Source organism: Nannobrachium achirus (genome assembly GCF_963921795.1).
Source record: "Nannobrachium achirus genome assembly, chromosome: 9".
Taxonomy (NCBI): domain Eukaryota; kingdom Metazoa; phylum Chordata; class Actinopteri; order Myctophiformes; family Myctophidae; genus Nannobrachium; species Nannobrachium achirus.
Window position 1 is genome coordinate 48,920,816 of NC_137818.1, and position 24,875 is coordinate 48,945,690.

The following is a 24,875-nucleotide window of genomic DNA, read 5'->3' on the forward strand; positions in this document are numbered from 1 at the left end:
AGCTTATTAAGCCCAATAGTCCCCCTGGCCAAATATTGGGCGTGGGAGACCCCTTTGACGCATTGCACCTCATTAACACAATGATTAAATGTGTTAAATTAACATTAAATTAAAAATGTAATGATTTCTCCATTGTGAAAAGAATCTATGAAACATTACGTGTGTGTGTGTGTGTGTGTGTGTGTGTGTGTGTGTGTGTGTGTGTGTGCGTGCGTGCGTGCGTGCTGCGTGCGTGCGTGTTGTTACCTCTGTGCGTGTTGAGAGAGATGAACATGCACTTATTGTACACTGATAGCATTTCCAGCAGATCCATTCCGAAGCTACAGTTATTCAACTTCACACTCACAGCGTCATTGCAAACAACATCCGTACAGTTCCTCAGTTACAAGTTGAACTGAGGAACAAAGTTCATCTTCTTCCTCCTTTTGCGGCTTCCCGAGGCTCACCATTATTTATGGTGAAAAACACAAACACCGTTTCATTCCGTGTCAGCTTCTCCCCGGATCTGTTATTCCGTTTTCACTCCATCGCTCCTTTCTTCTGCCTCTTTCAGGTCGGGTGGGAGGAATATATTGGCATTAGCTGGAGGCTAAAAGCGCTAACTGCCGCTGCTGCTGCGGCTAAATTGCAAAGAAAGAACTACACTTAATCCAGTGTACTGTGTAAAGTCATGGAGATGGAGTAAAATAGATGTACTCCCTTTGAAAGAAAACTCGCATTCCAAAATGTTATATATATCTCTGGATCTGTATAAACTACACATACACAAGCAGCCAGACAGTCCTGTCCTGAGTGTGATGTGTGTCTGCTGCACTGTGAGAGAGTTTTGGTTGAGAAATCTTCCACATTGATCCAAGAGGGACGTCACCATCGCCATCATCATCATCATGATCTTCTTCTTCATCATCATCATCATCAACAGCTGTCACCACTGGCAGGGAGCCCGTTCCGTTAGTTTGTGTGGGTGCCATTCATGGGCCATATATCCCAATCCCATTTGTTAAATAAACTGCCGTTATATACATTTATATGAATTTATTCAGTGAATTAATTTTCTCCACTGATTTGAAAGGGGAAAATGCAAAAAATAAACTTTTCCCAAATAATGTAGATAACTGACATAGTCTGACATTAAAGAACACATGAGACGGACACCTAGACTTCTTTTTCTCCATTGACTTGAAAGGGAAAATGCCAATTCCATAGGCCTATTAGTCCAGTCATTATATGAAAAAACCTCAAACAAATTGCAATAGTAGCAAACTCAACTGATTTTGTATCCTCATTATGTCCTTAGTGAGGGAAAAAAAGTCCCAAGGAATCCCATCGGGGCAAAGTTTTGAAAACGACCTACCTACCTTCACTTACTATATACACTACAATATAAAGGAAAAAATGACTGAAAAAAATCTGCTTTAAGTGGGATATGAGGGGTCAAACTAGGGGTTTTAAATTATTCTGAATCCATTGCAAGCATTTGTTTTGCATGAAAAACATTCCTTGGGCTAAAAACGGACCCCAAAAGACTGTGAAAATTGATGACTCATCACTAAACCATCGTTTTGAGTGGCCATTTCTTGCCCAAGGAATGTTTTTCGTGCAAAACAAATGATTGCAATGGATTCAGAATAATTAAAAACCCCTAGTTTGACCCCTCATATCCCACTTAAAGCAGATTTTTTTTCAGTCATTTTTTCCTTTATATTGTAGTGTATATAGTAAGTGAAGGTAGGTAGGTCGTTTTCAAAACTTTGCCCTGGTGGGATTCCTTGGGACTTTTTTTACCTCACTAAGGACATATCGAGGATACAAAATCAGTTGAGTTTGCTACTATTGCAATTTGTTTGAGGTTTAGCCTAATTTTGGCCTAAAATGACTGGACTAAATATGTCCATGGGTATTCCAAGATATGCAAGTGTGACTCGCATCACAGCAACCACACTTGTAATTTCCCATAATTGCATCTTTCTAGACTAGTTAACTAACTCTGAGTTAAACAAATTGAACCAAATAATGGACCCTATTCTCACAATCTTGGAGCTACAGCAGACCTGTACATTTTCCTTAATAGTAACCCCCAAAGGGTGACGTCACCACTATCTTCTTCTTCATCCCCACTATCTGATGAATCACACTGAATTCTACACTGTAAAGTCCTCAGTGTTCTGTTAATACAACTCTGATTGTACAAATGGGACCAAATTTATGCATTTTGTACACAGAGTTACAAAATGCATAAAAGGATAAGTGCACAGTGCACTTTAACTACATTTATATACCTGTTATAGCTCATAGTAGGCTACTACAAGTCTCGGGCGGTCCAAGTGCCAAACAATAGTTGTCCATATCTCCATTGGTTTCTAATATACTGCATTTCTAATCCCTGTGTTTTACTACCTGTTCACTCTTTGTAAAATACCTGTTCATTCTTTTTTATGATCATCATTTTAACTAGCTGTATCTTCTCTTGTTCTGTTTCTGTCCTGTTTTCAGAACTGCTGTCAACAGACTGAATTGATCAATAGGGCCTAAAGATCTACTGTGTCAGTCAGTCAGTCCGTCAGTCTGTCTGTCTTAAGCAATCCTTGCAGATTAACACGTTAATGTTAGAAAATTCACATTAAGAAGGATTTCTTTTTACATTTTTTAATTTTTTATTGGTTTCATTCTTATACATGGTGTTGCTCCATAAGACACATTGCCACACTGACATAATGCACATACTTTAATAGAATAGGCAATACAAAACCCTTAAGATGTGCTGACAATATAGGCTACAGCAGGGGTGGGCAACTTGATGGAGAGGACCACTACATTTACATATTCACTCCTGGTGGCCACAATGCGTATCTGCATTCTCATCCAGTAGTATACTGTGAACCCCATCACTCAAATCTATAATAGATATAGATGTAATTATAAAGGGAGAGAAACAATTATTATTCAGTATTACATTTTCATTTAATTTCAAAAGCTTTTAATAATACTTATACTAATATACTAATATTATACTTTACTACTATACTACTAAAACTACAACTATTATTGGACATAAAGAATATGATATCATTTAATACAATGTCCTGTAGTAATTAAAACGTGTCATGTAAACTTGCATGCTTGGAATTGGAACAGCTGAAATCAATAATATATAATATTTGGATATTGACCAGCGGGCATTAAGTGAAGGTGGGGGCTGCATGCATGGGACCCCCGGGCCACCAGTTGATATACAGTGTACAGTGACTTAAAACAAGTTTTACTGCACGGCGCTTCAGCTTTCAATGGAGAAAACATCAGTATAGAAGGTCATTTTGCTTATGATTCCATTCCTTGAAGGCACATAAACGTAATGCGTACAGGCACAGATCAAGGTGTTTTGCTTATGATTCCCTTCCTGGAAGGCACATAACCTTATGCGTACAGGCACACATGACGGTTATCCATTTCTGGGTTGGCGGAGGTTTGATAGCAGGGAGTTTTATTATGGGCAGACTGTTTACTCGGCCTTCAGGCTCTCCTTGATAAGGTTGAGTTCGTAGCACAGGGTTTCATAGCGGTAGGCCATGCGGATCTGTGCCACGTTGGTCTTGCGGATGTCGTTGCCCGCCGGACCTTCCTTGAGATAGTCGGGACCCAGGAAGTGAGCTTTTTCCTGTAATAAAGAAACCACAGGACCACAGTATAAGTGCCAACTGCACAGCAAAAAAAAAAAAGAAAAGAAAAGAAAAACCTGATTGTGAATGTAAGTTTGATTTTTCAAGTGGTGTCACTTACCTCGTGTGACAGGCCACTCTGCAAGACACTGTTCTTGGAAATCTCACACATGTCGCAGGTGCTAAGCTTGAACACCTGGGCTGCAATGGCATACTCCTCCATCAGGGGCTCCTGTGAGTAGCACACAGTGAAAGCAAGCATGTAAAATCATCGTTTTATTTTTTCCACTGTCATATCTGTTGTCACACGTTCTTTCATCCAACCAATTACCTATGAATGAAAGCATTCCTCATAATAATTTAGATGAAGAACAATAACTATATAAGAAGGAAAACTAGACCATTCCTAAAATTAAAATAACATGCACTTGTAAAACTAACAAGAACTAAACCTAAATCAAACACCAAACTGAAAAAACAAAATACTTTAAAAACCAATAAAGATTAAAAAAAAATAATAATAACTTGTCCAACATGCTCTCTTCTGAACTGAAAGTGAGACATGATGACACGGCATGCAACAAAATATAAATCAGGTAATACGGTAGATTTCAACATCTCCAAAGTTAACACTGCGTATGCATCCTGTTATACAGTATGTAATGGCAAATGCCTTAGCAAAGCAAGAGTGTTACTGAATAGCACACTACGGTATGTGCAGATGACGGTCCCTGACCTTTGTGTAGTGGAACTGCATGGGGTCGTCAGTGGATAGGGAGACCACCAGGCCCTTGGAGTGGAATTCCAACAGGGGGTTCTTGGCGTACTCCAGGAACAGGCTGTTGTTGCTGAGAGGTGACATGGCGATGGGGAGCTGGGTCAGGAAGTACAGGTACTGCAGCACGGGACTCTGGGGGAGAACCAGCATGGTTAGCACCAGCCTGCCATGTTTAGATGTCCCAGTAATATTTGAGATCAGTTGAATGCTTCCATTTTTAGCACAGATGTTAATTAAAGCTACACAGATGTTAATTAAAGCTGCAATCTATAACTCTTTTGTGAATAAAATACAATATTTTGACTCCAAGTGGTTGCCTTTGGCAGCTGTAACTCCATCCGCAGCCTAAGTAATAATGCAGTTAGGCCCCTGTCTGCCAAATTTACACAGTGTGGTTGGTCTTGGTGTCTTTTTGGACTCCTCCATGAAGTTTAACAAACAGGTCTGTAGTGTTGTAAAGGGCTGTAAAAGGTTGTAGTTGGTTTAGGAACATGCAAAAGCGGCTGGTAACAGACATGTCGGCAGCTGGACTACTGAGGTTGACTCAGTCCACCCTCTGTTTAAAGATGCTAGACTTTTAACTGGAACTGTAAAGAAAAGAGCATCACAACTGCATTGGGAAACAGTGAAAAATATAGGATTGACCTTAAAATGTTCTAAATCCAACAAGACTCCCCCTAACTCTTGCTTTTTGCTCAGTCTGAGGTTGACCCTTGCATGGTTTATGTTTCGTCAAGTTCAATGAATGCATTTCATTTAATATCATCTTGCAACACTATAGAAGTGTTATAAGATTATATTAAAAGTAGGTTCAAATGAGTTACATGTTTGGTTACCTTTTTTGCTACTTTGATTTTGATTTTATAATTCTACAGTAAGTTATGTCTTTTATATTCTAGTATTCCTTTTGAGGACTATGACTTAAAGTGTGTTTTTGTTTGTCATTGTCGACTGGAAAGTACTTTGGGTCAACTCCTGTTGTTCTTGTGCTACTTGTATGTACATAAAGATGACTGGACTTGACTTGAATAATATAAGATAGTGTAACTATAGTACACTAGGTCTAGGAGGTGGTCTCCCAGCTCTTCCATTGAGACATTTACATCCTGTGGTCATGGTTGGACACCTACTGGTTTACAACAGGTATTGCATGAAGGTCAGGAGAGATTAGTTTAGATTGTTAAATCATTATTTCCCCAATTTTTTCTATTTTAAAATGTGTGCTTAACAATGCAAGACAAAATGCTAAATTGCATTAATGAAATGCTCTATTTGAGGAGGTAGTGCATATGGACCTTCTTGAGATTGAGGCCGTGGGAGATGTTGTCGGCTGTCATGAAGCAGGCCAGCAGATGTGTGACGGCCCCAGCCTCTCCACAGTGAGGCCTGAACAGGAAGGTGTTCATCCCCCTCTTCCTGGAAAGCGGAAGAAAAACGAAAACATGTCATCATGAACAGATTGACAGGCTAGGGTTGTGTCACAAAAACTGGGAAGTGTAACTCAAGTCAGGGTATGCAATCTATAATGCAAGTCCCTTCCTTGTTGGAGTAGGATTACGCAGTTTCTTTGATATTTTTGACACTAACATGCATACTAATTATGCATTTTTTTGTATGTTGTTCTTGCCTTGTAGTTACAATGAAAGCATTTATATGACTGTGCATTATGACTTTCTGTGGGTGTGGGTGTGTTACATAAAATGTAAGTATTGTAAGTAAGCTCTCAAAACTGTGTGGGGAAGAAAAAGGAAGTGGCCTGAAGAATTAAAGTAGATAAGAATTATTGCCCTGTTGTTCCCATAAGAGCACTTTCTATGAGATAGCGGTGATTATTATGTTCCTGTACTATGAGATAGAGGTGAATATTATGATCCTGTATGATTAATCACTTAAGCCATGCTGTACTTTGTCCTATGATGAATAGCAAAAATAGGCTGTATATGGGATATGGAACTTTGGGCATTACATATAAACAAATAGATCAAAACAGATGAGCAATGTGTGCCATAATTGAACAGAAGGATACTCACCTACGGAGCTGGTTGAGCATAGCAATGTTGGCATACATGTAGTAGATGTAGTAAGTGTAGGATGGGTTCTTTGTAATGTCCCACTCCTCTGGCTTGGGGCTTTTGGTGCAGAACATATGGCCACTGTGCTTGGACTCATCATCTACACTGTCAAAACCTGTCACCTAAAGAGCACAGGAGGAGAGAGAGAGAGAGAGAGAGAGAGAGAGAGAGAGAGAGAGAGATATTGTCCACTAATTAGTGATGCACAATATAATCGGTAGCATATCGATATCGGACGATATTTCATAAAAAATGCAATATCGGTATCGAACCGGTAAAATAATTCAGTTCTTTTTTTCACCGATATTGACCGATATTATTTCACAGATATTTCCCCGATATTGATCAAAATGTCACCGATATTGACCAAATAATAATGCGACCACTTTGAAATGAAAAATAAAAAAATCTGCAATGAGCTTATTATTAATATGATAATATATATAACGGTATTGCGCATCACTAGTAAAACAGGAGCATGCTTAGGACAGAGCCCTGGGGGTTTCCGGCTGAAGTTAGTATATACTATATAGTGTAGGGTTTCAGTGGTTAAAGCAGTGGTTCTCAAACATGTTTGGGTTCTGTACCCCCTTTACCTGATTTCTGAAGTACAATACGCAACTATATTTTGTTTAGAAAACTATAACTAGATAGAATATGATGCTATGAATTAATAATAACCTAACTTTTGAAAAAAGTAACTTAATTACAAGTAAGAAATGGAGTCCGGAGTAGGGTGAAAGCGGTTAATGCTGCTCTCATGTTTCCTGTGCATCTGTTTGACTCACATGATTGAGGAAGAGGCTAAGCTCGGGGTTGGACTGGGGGTCAACGGTGGCCTGGAAAATGGGCAGGAAGATGTTCTCCAGCATCTTCCCGAAGTGGGGCACGAAGTCCCTGCCTCTGAAGACATCACTGACGTACAGGAAGGACATTATTAGATCACCACTTTAATTCAAAAAAGTAGGCCCGAGTATACAAAGCGTAGAATGTCTCATGGCACAAAGCTATCGATACCATCATAAATGCATCCTGCTCTGAGGTGGTCGTCCTCCACACTTAAAGGTGTGTAAGTGATTTGTAATAATAAATATTAATAATAAGTAATTATTGTTGAAAAAATATTTTCTCTTTACTAAATAGCTAGAGAGACGGGTTGACCCCTGTTACTGAACAAACACTGTAGTCTGCAACAATGATTGCTATCAGAATATAGAGCTACTAAAAACATATTTTACCAAAGAAATATAATTAACATCCCCTTTATATTTTTGGGGCCTTTTTCTGCCTTTATTCAGGTTGACAGGAAATGGTTAGAGAGATGGGGGGGGGCTACCTGGCATGCAGGAAAGGTCGTCGGGATCGGGACTCGAACCCGTGACACGCTGTCAGGCCGGATTGAAAGCCTAGGTGCCTGGACCAATACCCTGTGGCCCAGGCCTTACCACACCTTTTATGTATAATTTATACTTGTGTAATGTTTGAGGGAGTCGCTTTCCAAAACAAAGAGATTGCGTATTACACATCTATCACATCAGTTTCTTTTTGGCAAGTGACGGTGTCATACTAGAGTACAAAATAGGCCAACAATATCTCTAAATCAAGGCCAAAGACGGGATCAACTGTACTGTGAATGCACAGAAAATCCGGGAAGCAGAAAACAGGGAATGGACACTTACTAGATCCTGGGCACCTGAATCATCCACTTGAACTGCGGGGAAAAGACTCTGTGCTTGCAGAACCAGCTGGACAGCTTGGCCCACTCGTCGTTTTTGCAGCCATAGATTGACAGACGTGGTTCAGCGTACTGGTACTTGGCATCCTCAAGGTCACTGGCAACTTCCTGTTTGATATAAATGAACACTGTCATCTTACTCCGAGTCCACAGTTATATCAATATGTGATGAATCCATCAGTTTTTGCTGATAAGTTCAACACACACTGCTAAAAGATCATTAGGGGCAATAGCGCTCAATCTCAGTCTTTGCCCTCTGAATGATGGTTAGTGTTTAGCACATCCAGTACACATTATTGTATTGTTTGACAGATTGTAATCTAGTATGTCTATATATGAAATCTATGTGTATTAGTCTCACAGCCACTGAATTCAGATGTCTCAGTAGATGGAGTCCTCTGATCGTCTGGCTACACAAGACTATTATGTGTATGTAGAATATGAGTAGGACACAAGCAGCATAGAGCCTGACCTTAATGATTCTTGCAAAGTACTCTCCATTGATGTGGTTCTCTGTCTTCATGTACAGATCTCGCAGCTCGCTGGCTCCCACAGGGTTGTACTTGGCGTTGAATGTGTCGAAACGCTGGAAGGTTTGTTTGCCCTTCAAAGAGGATGAGAAAAGAACATTGGCCGGGAGTCTTAACCTTTTCAACATCGTTGTGCTTTTTTAAAAGCAGAGAATGCAAATTCTGTCACCCTTCAGAGTATTCACACATTGTTTAATTGTGTGTTTGATTTATCTCAATACTTTGGTCTCTGATTCCTAACTCTGACCCAGCAGTCCATCATCCAACCAGAACTCACGGCATGTACGTCCAGGGAGTCAACTGTGAGGTCGTAGGGGTGTAGTTTGAGGTGCTCGAACAGCTCCTTCATGGTGACCTCCTTGCCGTGAAGTTTGTGCACAGTGCGGTCTCCGTCCTCGCGGTAGGACTTCTTGATGAAGCGCAGAAGATGCTTTTGGTTCATGCAGGCAGCTGCGTGGATGTGCGTGTCAACCTGAAGCGTGGGTAAGAAGAGTTTTTATTTGATTTAACACAAATCCATCCATGCCTTCAGACATGGATTTTTATCACTATCAGAAAATGTCCGGCCTCCTTTTAGGAATCTGTGGATGAATTCCTTCATTCATTAATCATAATTCAAAAAGTGCATAAACCCTGCAAGTTCATTGTGTTCAGGCCTACCTTCCTGCAGTTGTAGAAGTCCCTGTGTGGGTTCTGTTTCAGTTCCTTCAGCTCTTCCATCTCGTTAAGCATCTCATGCACTGTGTACTTGGACGAGAGGAACTTCAGACGGCGGTGAGTGTAAGTCTTCCTGCCAGCCGAGGAGAAATAAATCCACACATGAACTCACATCTATAGCAATTAATTCACAGTAAAATCTGTTGCTTTAACTCTGAGAGTGTAGGTACAGTATTTGTATTTGCATGCAGGAGACCCAGGTTCGAATAAACGTGGTTACATACAATTCTGTAAAGTATGATCTCCATGCAGCAGCGCTCAAATATCAACGCTGGATTATCCTTGTGTCACGTGATGAAGTGGACATGCGAAAACGACCTGTGCCCATAAAATATATCTCAAGGGACTCACGTTGGACCCAGTGCAATGAGGGAAATGAGGAAGTTCATGTCATCGATGAAGGTGTTGTAGTCAACGCAGGGCAGAGCTTGGGGCAGGTGCTGGTCAGCGGCCGCAGCGTTGTCGTAAACGTAGATGACGCCGTCCTTCATGCGGCAAATGTGGCCCAGGTTCTCAGGGAGTTTCGTGGCATCAAAGGGGTCTTCCCCAGCCTTGGGAGGTGCGTGGAAGACTGAGAAGGAAATAGTTTCAGTATACAGTAGTTACAGTATAGTTACAGTATACAGTACTTTATGTACAATATGCATACATACACAATTTAGAAGGCATGCACACATCTTCAGGAATGAAGCTTATAAGCGTGGTAGTGTTGTTTTTGTTGACTAAAACTAGTAAGACGCCCTAAGGGCAAGAAGAGACGTCGCCCTAAGGGTGAGAGGCGAGGTTGCGCTGAGACCACATGAGACTGACACAATATGATATGTCCATACAGTATATGGCATTTCCAGATATGCAGGGCTTAATATTGATGACATAAGGGATCTCCATTTGAGCAGATATTTCAACGCCATGACAGCCTGCCAAAATACATTTTAGTCGACCAAATCAACTGTAGATTTAGTCGACTAAAACTACGATTTCAGATGAGAAAATTACGACTGAAATAAAACTAAGTGGAATTTTAGACTATGACTAAAACTGAATTTAAAATTTGCTGTCAAAATCAATTCTGTGGTATGTCTGGCCCAACAGTAGGTGGCCGTGCGTGCGGTGCGTACCTGGCTGGTACTTGAAGACTTCCTCCTCCTTGAAGGGCTCTCCGTCAATTTCACGGAGGTACTGGGAGCAGGTGTAGGGGAAGCGCTGGTAGGCCAGCCTCATGTACTTCTCTCTGATAGTCAGGGCACGGTACAGACCCCTGCAGGATTTCTCAAAATCATCCATGGTCACCTAAAGAGTAAGTAGGGACGTTTGTAAGTAAGTTCACTAGGAGAGACCGAGCATCAGACATAATATAGTTTTAAGGTTTATTATAAGACCGAGAGCCTGGTCGTTTTGGGGCGAGCGTGCAGTGTGCGGCTTAGATGGCCAAGGGCACGAACAACATTTAGCTTTTGGTGTATGGTCGTTTATGGGCGCATCGCATGCGTGGCATGGGACATGCAGCATAAACGGCCAAGATGCTGAGTGCAAAATAGTCATCTAAGGACATCACAACACGCAAGCGTGCTGTGTGCGGCTTAGATGGCTAAGACGCCCGAACAGCATGGGGGAGACGGCACGGTCATCGGGGCATGAATGACGTAGGTGCCGGCTTGGTCATCAGGGCATGGATGACATGGGGGTGCCAGCATGGTCATCTAAGGTCACGCACCATGCGAGCATGGTGTGTGCAGCTTGGATGGCCAAGGGCGTGAAATGACACTCTGAGTGCGTGGTCATCTAAGGTCAGCACCACACGCAAGCGTGTAGTGTGCAGCTTAGATGGCCATGGGCACGAGAATGACATTTGGGGTGCTAGCATGATCATCGAAGGTCATCACCACACGCAATCGTGTAGTGTGCAGCTTAGATGGTCAGGAGCACGGACGGAGGGAGGATGGCAGGCATGAGGGGGGAGGTTCCGGGGGGTCGCAGACCCAGGTACTTTGGCTTAGGGGTCAAGAGCACGCGTCCGTGCTGAAGTATGTAGAGAGACCCCACCTGGAACCTGTAGAGAGGATAGAGGTAGAAATGAAAAGAAGAGGGAGGGAGGGTGGGTTACTGGAAACTATGCACGCCGCCATTTTTTCAGGTCGGGTTTATATACCACCGTGATTGGTGGAGGAGGAGTTGTCGGCTTGATAGGAGATGGGTGAGTGGTTGGCACAGGGTGGCAAGGGTGGATTTACCGGTGGCTGGTGGTAGATTGTCCTCTGCTTGGCCATATCTCCTCCCGTAAGTAAGAGTAATTCACAATGCTACATCATGAGAAGTTTTACTTTTGTACTGTGAGTATATTTTGATGCAATTCTTCCATCAATGGTTACCTCAGGTATTTGCACTAATTTGCATAACAATACTACACAGTGAAATCCCCAGTGTTAATCCAGTGGGTTTCATTTATACACTTGAGTTAAATTGACACAAAATTGTACTATTAGTTTACGGGCATTAATAGGCCCTTAAAGGAGTAGTTCACCCCCAAAATGAGGGTATCCAAATGCATTTGGGTCCACATCCAGAATCAATGGAGGTACATTTATTGTAATGAAATTATTGTTTGAGTAATGCGACAAAAACCCAAAAATACCATTGAACTCAAGTCTCCATGGAATGAGTAATCAATGAAAAAAATATATATCATTTTAGGGGGTGAACCTTTAATAAATAATTTCTCTCTCCTTGAAGCTAATGTACACTCTGGAAACCTAAGCTCAGTGAGCTGCCATCAGAAGGTCCTACATCGATTCCTGTGAGGAAGGGCCTGTCGCAAGAGGTCACAACCTCAGGCACGGGGCCTTGACATTTGAGACTAGAAAATCTGTCCAGCTTTGTTTAGGTAGGGCTCGGTGTGGACATCACACGTGTGCATGTTGTCAACATGTTGTTGAACAAGTGACCTTATCAAAGTTGTCACACTTTTTCTTTTAGTTATTTTTGTTATATTTATAGCGTCATGACTAAAAGAAAGCATACCCCAGAGGCGTAGTCTCCGATGATGGCCACTCGCTGGAAATCGGGTACTTCCAGGTAGACGGGTGTCTCTACCTCCACCTCATGTACAGGTCCATGGGTGGCACCAGCCACAGGCACAGCCATGGTTGCGCGACAACGCTTCTTACTGCGGGCAGTGTTACACAGCAGATTTTAGTGCTCGGTCGGACTAAAGCCTCTATCAGAGTCGGTACCGCGGTGGTAAGCTATCCACCGCGGTGAAGTGCGGTGTAGTCTTTTTGAGTCATAAAACTACAACGTTAACGCTCAAAAAGACTACTCCGCACTACACCGCGGTGGAAGGCTATCCACCGCGGAGCCGACTCTGATCGAGGCTTTAATCAGTTTTGTCTTTCTTCTCTTTGTCCATTAGTACATTAGTATTGTTCTTCATTCATCCTATTCATCATATGTAATGTTCTTATGGGATGCATAATAAATTGTGTAGAACAGAAAGTCTTCAGAATGGGATGGCGGTATTCAGATCGAAAATTGCCCAAAAGCACATTGAGTACCTATTAACAATGCAGATGCGACCCAAATAAGTAGTAGTTAAAAAAAAAAACACTTGAACACAAGCATCCCTTTTCTGGGGCCGGTACATTCAGTGAAAATAGCAGACCGACAAGCTCACAATGCAACATCAACATGGCATGTTGCGAGCTTGTAGCTCAGCTATTTTCAGCGAAGAGATTGATTGATTCAATACTTCATTAACACGATTATCAATTGTGGTACATTTGATTTAGTGTACAGTGAACCGAGCACTTATAGAGACATCTCAGTCAAGTAGCCTTTAGAGAGATTTTAAGTGCTTTGACAATTTTAAAATTGAGTATCACTGAAACGCTCCAGTATATGCATCTCACCGCTTGGCCAGGTCGTCCTCTGTGTGCAGATGGTGAGCCATCTCCGCGTGGAAGATAGGCATGTCATCAGCCACATCGAACAAGGAGATCTCATCGTGGTGACCATCTCCTCTGCTGTCCGATGCAAAGACTTCCTCCGCAAAGGCGCGCATCTTGTCATCGGTCTCTGTCAGGCAGACGGGGGAATTGATTTTGTAAGCGCTGAGTCAAACATTGGCACTTTGTTTCTAGCACGCCTAGTTTACTGAAAGGTGAAGCGATGAACAGATACACAGACGACAGGAACCAAAGCCATGCGAGATTCATCCCAAAACAGATAATGACCACGGGACAACTAAGCCACAAATTATATCTAATACATAGCATTCTAAAGCATGTGAGATGTCTGTAGATGAATTCTAAAGCAAGAGGACATGTACTTATTCAAGTCCGAATCCACAAGCCCATGCATCTACAACACCATGGTGAAATACAGACGGTTTGACTCACATGGACACTAGCATGGCAGGTGCGTTTAGGCTACAAACAATATCGAGCTCAAGGACACCATTCAAAGTAATAGGGTGACCGAATAGAACAGGGCGGCCATGTCCATTGAGTTCAATGGATAAGTGGCACCCTGTTCTATTCAGTTCCTAAATCTATATAGCTCTATGAAGCATTCAAGCTCAAAACTGATAATGACCATGGGACAAGTCACAGAAATATATCGAATATAGAACATCATGTGAGATGTCTTCAAGTGAATTAATTCTAAGGCATAGGAGATGTCATACAGTAAAAACATGGCCTTCCTACAACACAGTAAAAGCCAGAGGCAGATACTACTACATTACTGCATGACTACAGAACATGCATTGTATACATGACCAAGACATACTGTACTTGGTTCAAATACAAATCCACAGGCCCATGCATCTACAGCAGCATGATGAAATACAGATGGTTCGACTCACATGGATACTAGCATGGCAGGTCAGAGGTGCGTAAGTTTATATTGGCAAAAAATAGCTCTTGTACGCATTCAAGCTTGACAACGTCACCACTGGTCGTGGCGCTGGTGTCTCTAGGCATACTGTAACGGCAGAGGTCAGGTCACATGCACTGCGCGTGAACACGCGCACAGAACAGCATCTACAGTTTCTAGGAAGGACGGTATAGGCATTGTATCTTCTCATTCATTGAGTTCATTCGTTTACCATATCCACATACAGTCTGTACTATTCCACAACAAACATATGGATACGCGAATGAAGTCTTTCTATGCTGAGACAGTTATATACTTACTCTCTGATTATGTATTTTCCCAGCAATGAAGGACAACCCAGAAAAAAGAGAGTGATGTTAGCAATGAACAGGTTAAAAGGTGTTATAAGCATGTAGAGTACATGGTGTTACACATACAGATGGCATGTAAAGGGACACATGACTGCTGTGAAATGTTAACTAACCATGTATAACCATGGTATGAAGCAACACAAACATTTAATTAACATAGTATTAGGAATTAACAATGATGAGGGGACAAAAGTGGAAGATGTAAATATCTTGTAGATTAGTTTCTGTGATGTTGGTGTGGAGGGAAAAAAGCAGGGGAACAAGTACAAAAGAATTACAATAGATTACAATGATGTATGTTAATTAGAGGATACATGAGTGTAAATTTGGACAAATTTGGCACTTGGCACTTAGAGACACATGCAGGAGACCAGGAGTGATGCATCCAATGTGAGGTTTTTCAGCGGAAACATCAACATTCAAAGAGAACAGTAGGCTAACTTGGATGATCTGACAGTTGAGTGGTACTATTAGATCTCTTCTTTTTCATGAATGATTGCATGCACGTACATCATGGACCTCCCATCTCAGCTTGCAGGCATTCAGAGAGAAATAACAAGTCTTTTTCTCCCGGTCCAAAGTCACTTATTGATTTATGTTCACCTCCAGTAGATTTGTAGTGTTGCCTAAAATGAGCCGGCAATTGAGACATGAAAGTGAACAATAACTCAAAATAGTGTACAGTAAGCTGCGTAACGCGCATCAATTTCCATCATATCCCACTATACGTTCCATTAGCATCTGTACATTGTGGGCTTTCTACTACAAAGGCACTTGGATCGATGATGGAGAAACGTGGTGATATGAACTGTCATGCACTTGAGCTTTTGGTTGCAATTTTTCAGACAGCCTTCCTGTGCACGTTCCTTAGCTCCATACTTACTCTCTCCCTCTGTTGTTGTTGTTGTTGTAAGGGAAAACAAAACAAGGATGGTTATCTCAACGACAGAAAGTACGCAACTTCATATAAAGAGATTTTACCACCAGCAGTGGTTCAACTAGTGAAACTATCAGCAAAGTTAGATTACTGTCTTGGCATTACGGGGGAAAAAAGAAGAAAAAAAAACATGTGAGAAATTAGTATTTAGAAGTATTAGTATTAAAAGCTATGTGGTGGACACATTTTTGTCTTAAAATTTGATATCAACCATTTTAAACTTTTTTCATTATTTTTTGGCATGTAATTATAGTCAACATTTTGACATTTCCAAATGTTTTTGACAATTTTCTGAAAGTTTTAAATGAAGTGTGACAATAACCATTCTCATCCTTTTTTGTCAAGTTTGAAACAAGGCTTAATTTGTGAAACTGCCTCAATCTAATAGTAAATTCTACCCATCTGCTGTTATTGTGTACCCCCCACATCCACTACAGGTACTCATCATGTATGTACACACCGCCCACAACAGGTGTCACATCAGGACAATAAACTCCCTAGCGAATATAGCTTTGTAGACAGTGGACAACAATGTTTAAGTATGCCAGTTGGTCACGTCAGCTGGAAGTGAGCCAACGTGTATATTTAGTAACCACTTACAATGGTCTCAAAAAGAGGTGTATGCTCACAACATGTCATAAAGTATCTTTCTAGGAAACAGCAAGAATGTAGCTATGATTTGGAACAACGAAAAACCATTAAAGGGAATTAGAGTGTAATAAAGTCAACCATGCTTTTACCACTCTGTAGTTTTTAACTTTCACACTGGAAAACAAACTACAAAATCGGACTAGGGTTTCATCCCCCTTTGTAATCTAGATTATTTTAGTGCATTACAATTATCACTGAATAACGTATATCTTATGCAAGAGTTCAGGTCACTAAGGACTCGCTATAAGGACACTTGACATGGAAGAATCTGCTGACTGGCCACTGTCTTCGGATATCATTTCACTGGCCTTACGCAATCACTTAGACAGGGTCAGGGAGCACAGCGTGTGCACACTTCAGCACCATTATGGAGTTTCAATGTTGTAAATATAGTCATGGTTAAGTCATGGTAATGTTTTTTTTGTGTGAAAGTAATGATAGCTTAAGTACGGAGGTTTATTAGTGCCAAGTGACCAGATCCAAGCTGAAGTCCAGTTGTCTGTAATGTACTGTATCATAATCTAAAACAAACGTTTGTAATCACTTAAAACAAGTTACTTTAAAACAAGTTACATAACATATTTTAAATGTGTGAATCCTCGTATGACTGCATGTTTGAGAACTCTTTTTTAAAAGCCAGTTACTATTTTGTGTAAACTACAGATTACTCCCTCTGGAGTGGAAGTGGACCTCAAGTTAAAACATCTTGACCCCTGAGTCTGGACGCTAAAGCCTTGAGAGCACTTCTCCCTGCCATCTGCTGGGGAGATTTATGGCCTCAACAGTTGCTGAGGGTGAGGTCCAGTCCAGAGGATGATGTGACGTGTAGCTCCATCAGTAAATGAAAATGTCCAAAACCAAAGCAACAGGGCTCAATCAGAGATTATAATCCTCAAAAGTCTGTTTTTACAATAGGTGTGGGGTGCTCACTCGAGTGCGATGGTGTTGCCTACTGTAGTATAGTGTTTTGTTTTTTAAAGTGACCACAAGTTTGGCAAATAGAATCCACAGAAAAGAAGGGAAATTCCCCAAGGTCTTTACATTTGAGTTTTTTTTTAACTATCAAGATACAAACAGGCTACATTTGAAAACATCAAATGCTATTAAAATAATTTGTAGATGAACATCCATCAGCAAATTCCCTTGCAAATGAAAAAGCTGCTCACACATTGTGAGAGAAGACGATCTGTGCCCACACTTACCTGGCATTACGACTTTAGGCATGTTGACGCTGTTCCAAGACAATCCTCCCTATAGGACTGGCAAGTGGTCGTCAGTCAGCTACTGGACCTCCTCTGTAATGGCAGTGTGGGTCACTATCCCTGCACTATTAAGCTTTTCTTTTGACACCCCCAACTCGCCCCTGTAACCAGACCCTGCAGTGCCCACACTGGATATGCCTAAGCGCAACAGGCAGATAGTGTCCACAACTCTATTTTTAAGTTGTCCATGTGAATCGAGGAGTACTCCCTGTTAAGCATAACATGTAGAGCAAGAGTAAGAGAGGGGTGTGACTGGTCTGGCACGAGGTCTGATTGCAGTGCCACTTCTGCAAGCACATGGATGTTCACATGGAAAAGATCAATACACATCTTTTCATTCTTCTTACAATCAATGTTTTCATTCAGAGAAAGAATATCTATTCAAACACAGACTTAGCTGTAAGAGTCATCAGACTATTATGCACCTTTAACGATTCAGTTCCAAGAGTCGTCGTGCTATTTTGGTGTTGTCACCAACAACTAAGCTCTAAGTTTCTAGCCAACAACAAACGGAACAAAGCTAATAGAGTGGAAGAGAATGAAAGAGGTATTAAAACAGTCAGACTTTGATCAACTTTCTCATCCAATTAACTCAGTAAACCTTCTCTTCTCCATCTGTATAGATATTAAATCCCCTTGTTAAGACGGGACATTTCCTTTTTGTAAGTTATTCCCTCCTCTCTCTCTCTCTCTAGGTCGTCCTCAGACAAGCTCTTCATTATCGCCTTCAGTCATCCCGGTTGTCCTCCTTTGCACTCCTGCCTCTTTCTTGAGTACGTCCACATATGTCAGTTACGTCCTAGTGACTGGTGCCTGTGTGTTGGTTCCCACAGCACCAATCTTCTGTCTGGCACTTCTTAATGTCTTTGGCAGTGTCCTGTTAGTCTCCCTCTCTTGGCTGCTATTTTCTCACTCAGCCTTAGTATTCCCTCATACAGATTCTTGTTGGCAACATGTTCACTCTTGCTGATGTTACGGCACAAGACATTCTGGTGAAGCACCCGTCTAGAGACTTCTGCAGGGTTGGTTTCAGGGTCCAGCAATTTGCCGCCATATAGGAGAACAGACTCCACCGTTGCATAGAAGAAGCTGAATATTTGATTTGTCTGGGGAGGTTGGAGTTCCATTCCATACACTGGCCTCCATGCAAGTGTCTTCCTCACTTTCAGATCGTGCTCAGTTGCGTTGACCCATCAGCCCAGGTATCTGAAGTCCTTAACTTCCTTCAGAGCAGAACCTCCAGTTGTTGTTATAGGTAGATGTTCTGGATGATAACCTCGGTTTTCTTAACATTTAGCCGAAGGCAACCGTGGCACACTCTGACTACACTCTATTCAGGAGCTCCTGTGGTTGTTCCACGTGGTCAGAGAGCAGGCTGATGTCGTCTGCGTAGTCCAGGACCTCTTCGCCCACATTAAAACACTGCTGGAAAAGGCAGTGTACTAGAGCTGTCCATTAGTCAACAGAGGCTGAGGCAGGTAGATGCCACCTCGTTCAATTGCTTGACCCTGAATTTGTTGATGGTAATAGAGAACGCCAGCATGACACGATATTCACTCTGCTACTGTCTGGGTGTAAAGTTCCTGCATGGGCTGGCAGCTCAGTCCAGGACTGGTTTTAACCACACTCTTTAGAGCCTTGGCTTGCAGGCGATAGAGAAGCATCTTCCATTAGCCTCGTAAACCAGCCTCCCTCGGAAATCTACATTTCATTGGCTTTAAATGAAATGTAGATTCCCGGAGAAGGTTGGTTTACGAGGCTAATCTTTCATACTAAGCAGGTCCTTTCTGATGTGAACCAGAGTAAACTTAAGTGCTGCCAGCAGATCCCTGCAGATGAAAATAATATGGGGCAATAACACACACACACACGCACACGCACACGCACACACACACACACACACACACACACACACACACACACACACACACTTTCTCAAAAAAGGAAGGAGTGACAAAATGAGATCAGTTGAGATGCTAGGTTTGATGACATACTATTCTGTGGGCAAGTGGTCTCTGAAGCGACCGCGTACGGATTGTGTTTACACTTGGCTTGGCTTTTGATCCGATCACAATGTATGCCTGACCACGTACCCTGGACATATTCTGCCTGATCTCATTACAAACACATTGTCACATTTGGTATCAGAGTCAGAGCTTGAAATAGAGTCACTGTTGCTAATGCTTGTTCTGTGAATAAAGCATTAGCACGAGTTTTGACCAGATGAAGAGCTTGTGCTCGAAACGTCGTCAATAAATATTCAGTCATTTGGAGCAGAGTGTGCGGGTTTCCTTTTCAATAAAGCATTATTAGCAACATGTAATATAGGTTGTGAATGCAGTGAATTCAGTCTTGCACGTGTGGTACTACCCTGACACTAGTTAGCCTAATTGCCTGGAGCAGTGGTTTCCAAACTGTGCTAATCCAGGAGACACACCAATACACCCATATTCACATGTATCCAACATGCTTCTGCTCTTTTAGTACAAACTAAAATTCTGCTCTCGAGAGACTAAGCCATATATTTTTAGGGAACGTGATCCCAAAGGTCAAGGATTCTTCGTGGTACAACTAGTTAAAGAGATCAGGTTAAAGCCAGGTCTGCAACGAAGGAAGGCGTACATAGCTTAGCAGCAGCATGTAACTGAGCAGGGGCGTCACAAGGGGTAGGAAAGTGGGACTGAGTTACCAGGGCCCAAGGTGGAGGGGCCCTAGTAACTTTAGCTATTGAAAAATAGCAGATATACAAGCTCACAGCGCGGCACCGAGTGCCGCGCTGTGAGCTTGTAGATCTGCTATTTTTGAAAAGTCGTGAAAATGTGCGCAAATCTTTGAATATATGTATTTTTTAAGTTAACATTTGTAACTAAAATGTTGCTTCTGGGGGGTCCCTGGAACTAAATATTTTGAGATGGGGGGGGGGGGTCCTTCACATGAAAAAGTTTGAGCATCACTGACATGGAAACATAGGTTTCTTGGCACACATTTTCACGATTTTTCAAAAATAGCAGATCTACAAGCTCGCAGCGCGGCACTCGGTGCCGCGCTGTGAGCTTGTAAATCTGCTATTTTTCAAAATTTTTCGCAGTGAATCCTTGTACCCAGGGCCCAGAATTTGGTGTGACGCCCCTGTAACTGAGTGGTGTATTTTCTTAGTCCCTTGGCCAGGCAGTGGCTTGTAGCTAAATTAAGCGACCGTCTCAGACTTTCTCAACCTCAAGAGGCTTCTTCTTACAAGAAGCTAAGAGTTCGAGGCGAGTGACGTGGAACAGCACCTTGTGAAAGCTAAAACCATAAAATGGGGCATTCTTTGTCCACACCGGTTGTGGAATGCTCCAGCGTGGAACATTCCACACTGGAGCAGGACCATGTCAACAACTCTCGTATACTCCTATTATTGATACCTCTTTAAGCCGGACTGAATGACTCTAGCATATTGCAACAGGTGCATCTTGGTACTGTCACTGTCATGGATATCTGGGCAGTATTTGGGTATACAGATTGATTGATTGATTGATACTAGAAAGCCTATTTAGGCTTTTCTTTATCCAATGAGTTTTAACCACCTAAAACCTATTTATAGCATTATAACATACTTCATCTTACGACTGTGTCACAAATAGCGAAACTTCCTAAAATAGCTAATCTACAAGCTCATGTGTCACACCTTTACTCTCCTTTTTTTTTTACATTTGACAATTTCTTTTTTTTTTTTTTTTTTACTTCTGAAACTTTGAAATTCTTTGGCATTCATGCATTGTGATGCATTTTGAGCTTGTAGATGTGCTATTTAAAAAAAATCCTTTGGAAAAGAAAATATTTTGAAACTTTCTACGATGTGTCCAGGAAAATAGGCTAGTTGTACATTTTACTGTACTTCTACTTGAATTAGTATAGTTAAATTGTTAATACACAATCTAACTACCAAGCAGCACATATTTAACATCGGCACCATATTTACCAGCTGCAGTAAGTGATGAACACAGTAATTCATACTTTTTGTACTGATGTACTCTAAAGTATTTTGATCATGCGTTGGCCTTTGTATTGCAAGTAGCCTAGAATCTTACAGGATCTTTACGTATAACAGAGTAGGCAGAGGCTATTCTACTATGGTATTGCTACACATTTCTAAACACTGTATATCTCATACATGATAAAACATCACACAGCTGTTTTGTATCTAATGACTGTCGACAAAAGATACTCTAGACTCTAGAGTCAGATGTCTTCACCCCAATTTACACTTGGCCTAGACTCTAGGCCAAGTGTAAATTGGAAGACATCTGAAACCCCTACTCCCCCTTGTGGGCGTACGAATCACAACATGAATTACAAGCTCACAGGGTCTACAAGACCAGGGTAAATGTATCATATTTATTGTAGATCGGCTACTTTCAAAATGTTTGCCTCTTTCTTAGGTAATATTTGACAATCTGGCTAATGTTTGACCATTTATGCTATAGTTTATTGGTTACTTTTGATGTAGTAATGTCTTAATGGAGTATATTCTCCTAAAAAACCTCGTGCCAATTCTTGGCCATCTGGCCAGTGATGTATATGGGACCAGTTACTCACTATATGGAGACCCCTGCATGATAGTCAACAATGGTATGTCAAATGATGTCCATATATGGGCATGACCAAATATGTCCTTAATATTGATAACATAATATCCTTATTAATGTCCTTAATAAAGATAATATAGGAATCTCCATATATGGGCATAAAACGTATGTTAATTAGTAAAGCCAAGCAGCTGCCTTGGCGAGTTAGGGCCTGGGTTTGATGCCTGGGGATCTCCATATATGGGCATAAGGGGGTAACCTAACAGGGCATCATCTGGGAATGCCCATATTGTATATGGCCATTTTATCTATTTTATCCTTTATTATATATCCATATACATATGGACTTAATATTAATGTTTTCGGCCTGGGATTGATGACATCAGAAATCTCCATATATGGCCATAAAAGTGATTTTGTTTCTGGGAATGACCATATATGGACTTTTTATTTTATTTTATCCTTTATTAATAATAATATGTATCCATGTACATACAATATATTTTATGCCCATACATCGAGATCCCTATCTGAACCAGCCTCACAGATATGGGCCATGCCTTTGCCATCTGGCCAGTGATATATATTAGTAAAGCCAAACAGGGCCTTGTCGAGTTAGGGCCTGGGTTTGATGCCTTGGGATCTCCATATTTGGGCATAAGTGTGTACCCTAACAGGGCATCATCTGGGAATGCCCATACTGTATATGGACATTTTATTGTCTCCACCAGCCGAAGGCAGGGGGAGAGTATGTTTTCGCCTCTGTCCGTCCGTGCGTCCGTCCGTCCGTCCGTCCGTGCGTCCGTCCGTCCGTCCTCCTAGTTTGTGTACAGCTAATCTCCGGCGCAGTTGGCCCGGTCGCTGCCAAAATGAGCACACACACTCCCTGGATGCCAACTCAGAACCTCTGCCCCAAATTTTTCAAATGGCCCTCATGGTGGTGCTATAACAGGCCGATTCGTCCTCCCAGTTTGTGTACAGCTAATCTCCGGTGCCGTTTTTCCCCGGTCGCTGCCAAAATGAGCACACACACTCCCTGGATGCCAATTCAGAACCTCTGCCCCAAATTTTTCAAATGGCCCTCATGGTGGCGCTATAACAGGCCGATTCGTCCTTCCTCCGAGTTTGTGTACAGCTAATCTCCGGCGCCGTTGGCCCGGTCGCTGCCAAAATGAGCACACACACTCCATGGATGCCAATTCAGAACCTCTGCCCCAAAATTTTCAAATGGCCCTCATGGTGGTGCTAGAACAGGCCGATTCGTCCTCCGAGTTTGTGTACAGCTAATCTCCGGCGCCGTTGGCCCGGTCGCTGCCAAAATGAGCACACACACTCCCTGGATGCCAACTCAGAACCTCTGCCCCAAATTACCGACAGTACAAAGACAGGGCCCTTAGCCAATGAGGAGCAGCGTTCTTGGTGACATATCAGGTGTGACCTTTATATAAATAACAACACGTGGAGTCGAGACCAGTATGTTATACCAAAACCTTATAGACCAAGGTTATTCTCCTAAAAAAAGAATTACCAACAGTACAAAGGCAGGGCCCTTAGCCAATGAGGAGCAGCCAAAGAGTAGATCTTTGTGCCCATACATGGTGTTCCATGTGAGCTCACACTGTTTCGTAGGAACAGTATTTCTAGTTATTATTACCAGTAAGACTCCCTAATTGGGAGATGCAGCATGATTTGAGAGCAAAATGTGTAGGAGCAGTGTCCAAAAAAACGTTTGAAAAAATCGGCCTGATGGTGGCGCTATATGGGAGAGATCCATGTTGATGACATGAGTGTAGACATACTGTGTACCGATTTGCGTGATTCTAGGGCAAAAATTGTAAGAGCTGTGTCCATAAATGTGTTTTGCAAGAATCGGCCTCATGGTGGCGCTAGAAGAGGGTCATGTGAGAATCGATGGGTGGAGGTTGTGGTTTGGCAGGCAAGGAGTGTGTGTGCAAAATTTGGCATGGATCGGGGCAACGGTTGCGGATATATGAGCAGGGCAAAAGTTTGACGTGTGACGTGTGACAGACTGACTGACTGACTGACTGACAGGACAGCTGGTCGAGGTTTTGATAGTAACTGCGACCTGACGGTCGCAATTATTATTCCAAGTCAAGGACCCCCAAATTGATATGAATTTGGCTGCGGACCCCCATCTGAAAAGGTCTTGTGCCAGGGACCCCAGAAGAGAAAAATAGCAAATCTGGTATTTATGATTATATAAATGGATAAATTGGTTAAAATGATTGTGATGCTGTTAGGTATTTTTGCTGAGGACCCCCTGGACATCATCACATTTCTGCATTCATTCCCATCATTACATTATTTAAATGTCTCATTAAATACCGTATGTCATCAATATGATGTCATATTGATGTTCAAATATGGAGTTCCCCACACAACACCATAGTGATTCTGTAATACTTCCCAGATTTAGTATCCATGATTTCACTCTGATCCACCAAAACAAATATGGAGGTCCACACTGACAACAATATGACATCATCAATCCACCTTTCAAGTCACTCACTTCTGGCTTCCTCTCATTTGGTGGTGGTGGTGCGATCACAGCTGGAGGGCCGAGCTGATCGCATCAAGGTTACACCAATGGCTTACACCAAAATAGATTAGGGCGTATGCGCCACAACGTATAACTGAAGCAAATGTAGGTAGCTGCGTTTTGACTTCTAACCACTATCCTTTGACACTCTACCGAAGAGGGTTAA

The 24,875-nt window shown here is 41.9% G+C and overlaps 1 protein-coding gene across 1 annotated transcript; it reads right to left on the bottom strand.

Moving 5' to 3' along the window:
* Positions 1–3,499: 3,499 nt before the first annotated feature.
* Positions 3,500–17,543, bottom strand: ampd1 (adenosine monophosphate deaminase 1 (isoform M); the record flags this gene model as incomplete). The annotated part of the gene is made up of 15 exons (XM_080733984.1): positions 3,500–3,655; positions 3,778–3,888; positions 4,393–4,566; positions 5,730–5,850; positions 6,465–6,628; positions 7,295–7,421; positions 8,186–8,349; positions 8,714–8,845; positions 9,049–9,243; positions 9,432–9,561; positions 9,840–10,059; positions 10,607–10,778; positions 12,507–12,651; positions 13,394–13,559; positions 17,522–17,543. 15 exons carry the CDS (start codon positions 17,541–17,543, stop codon positions 3,500–3,502), a joined length of 2,199 nt encoding a protein of 732 aa, XP_080590110.1.
* Between the last annotated feature and the right edge of the window lie 7,332 nt (positions 17,544–24,875).